Source organism: Chlorocebus sabaeus, chromosome 1, assembly GCF_047675955.1.
Source record: "Chlorocebus sabaeus isolate Y175 chromosome 1, mChlSab1.0.hap1, whole genome shotgun sequence".
Lineage (NCBI taxonomy): Eukaryota > Metazoa > Chordata > Mammalia > Primates > Cercopithecidae > Chlorocebus > Chlorocebus sabaeus.
In genome coordinates, this window is record NC_132904.1 from 16,608,135 (window position 1) to 16,610,470 (window position 2,336).

Genomic DNA, 2,336 nt, shown 5'->3' on the forward strand with positions numbered 1-2,336 from the left:
AGATGTGAGCCACAACCCCCAGCCTGGGTTTAACTTTCTTCTGAGACTTAAGTTCCTGCCTTTAGAGAATTGACTTCTCAATTAATCTTGGGTGACCCCAGGTCACCCAATCTGCTTGAAGGAAAACAAAATAAAAATGCAGCTTCATGTATTTAATCAGGTTAAATCTTAAAATTTTTTCCAGTGGATAGTTCAACTTTACACTGCACTCTAAAAATAAAGTTTCTTTTTTATATTTTTTCACCTACAAGTGGGAATCCCAGTTTACAAAGGAAATAATAGACTACTTTGGTAAAACTCTACATGGGAAAGAAGTTACAAAGATTTATTCACTTCAGTGGACAGGTACTTTTTCTGCCACATAGCATTAATTTGATAATGTACTTTGTAACTAAAATAACTATTTGGATTACTTTAAAACATTAAATATTCTTTAGGATATAATAGATGTCAAAATATATGTTACTTGAATAGATTACTATTATTGCAGCAGGGGGCAAAGTATAAATTTTGGAATTAAGGGTATAGAATTGTTTTAAAGGCAAGAAAAAAAATGTATTTTAGTTAAACTCACATACCTGCAAAGAACATAGGAGTGATTTTAGCAGTCATGTGCCCGTCTTTTGGATTTGAATGGAAGTTGGTATAGAAAAAATAGTACAACTTATGCACATTTACAGAAACTGAAGTATGTAGAGTTAGACCAGAAATTTGAGAGACTTACAACCCAAATTCAATAGAGACCATTGTTTATTAAATTCACATGTTCATCCATTTGTCTTCTAATCATCCTTCCGTCACTTTAATTACTACGCCATATTATTCTAGGTTTTTCCATATGTAAATATCCTTATTAACATTTCTGTTTTTTTCTATAAACTTTCAAAGGGAGAAATATTTTCATCTCATACAAAGTTTGCACAAAATATATTTGTCATAAATGACCAGAAAAAATTACACCTCACTGACTGAGTTCATCCTGTTGGGATTAGCAGGCACCCTGGAGCTTCAGATTATCCTTTTTCTGCTTTTTCTTGTGATTTACACACTTACAGTACTGGGGAATATTGGGATGATCCTCCTAATCAGGATCGATTCCCGGCTTCACACACCCATGTATTTCTTCCTGGCTAACCTGTCCTTTGTGGACGTTTGTTACTCAACCACCATCACCCCAAAGATGCTGGCAGACTTATTATCAGAGAAGAAAAGCATCTCTTTTGCTGGCTGCTTCCTACAGATGTACTTCTTTATCGCCCTGGCGACAACCGAATGCATCCTCTTTGGGTTAATGGCCTATGACCGGTACGTGGCCATATGTCGCCCGCTGCTTTACTCCTTGATCATGTCCAGGACAGTCTGCCTAAAAATGGCAGCCGGGGCTTTTGCGGCAGGGTTGCTGAACTCCGTGGTCAACACTAGCTATGTCAGCAGTTTGCCATTCTGTGGCTCCAACGTCATCCATCACTTCTTCTGTGACAGTCCCCCACTTTTTAAGCTCTCTTGTTCTGACACACACTTGAAGGAAACTATCTTTTCCACTTTTGCTGGTGTAAATATGATCGGGGCTCTGCTTGTCATCCTCACCTCCTACTCTTACATTCTCATCTCCATTTTTTCTATGCATTCAGGGGAGGGGTGGCACAGAGCTTTCTCCACGTGTGCCTCTCACCTGACAGCCATAATTCTGTTCTACACCACCTCCATCTATACTTACCTGAGACCTAGTTCCAGCTACTCCCTGAATCGGGACAAAGTGGCTTCCGTATTCTACACAGTGCTGATCCCCATGTTGAATCCTCTGATCTACAGCCTCAGGAATAAGGAAGTAAAGAAGGCTTTAAAGAATGTATTCACCAGGAAAAGAATCCCTTCATTTCTGTGATTGATTGACTAAAAATCTGAACTAAAGAGCATATTTTAGTTACTTTCAAATTCTAGTTCATGCCTACATTTTTTATTAGAATATATTCTCATTAAATACATTTTTGCCAATACTCAAATATTTGTATGCAGTTAGGGATAAAGCAAACTGATAAAAGACCAAGGGACCTTTACTTTATAATCATTCTAAATCTTCACTGAGTTCTCATAATTAGGGGCTTATTTAATTATATCTTGACTACAGGAAGAAAGGGATTAAGTGTTTAGAAACCAAAGCCACAATGTCACATGATACTGTCCATATACATTATTTTTGATTATCCATTTTTTGTATTTTCTCATTTATTATCTGTAACAGATTGTTACATATCATGACTACATGAAGAAAGGGATTAAGTGTTTAGAAACCAAAGCCACAATGTCACATGATGCTGTCCATATACAATATTTTG

General features: G+C 36.9%; 1 protein-coding gene across 1 annotated transcript; it reads left to right on the top strand.

Annotated features, from left to right (window-relative positions):
- The first annotated feature begins 940 nt into the window (after positions 1 to 940).
- Positions 941 to 1,885, top strand: OR5F1 (olfactory receptor family 5 subfamily F member 1). The gene has a single exon (XM_007998780.2). The coding sequence runs from the start codon at positions 941 to 943 to the stop codon at positions 1,883 to 1,885; it is 945 nt and encodes a 314-aa protein (XP_007996971.1).
- The last annotated feature ends 451 nt before the right edge of the window (positions 1,886 to 2,336 follow it).

Excerpts from the sequence above, each read along its gene's own strand:
- OR5F1 (XM_007998780.2), top strand. The coding sequence starts at position 941 with ATGACCAGAAAAAATTACACCTCACTGACTGAGTTCATCCTGTTGGGA.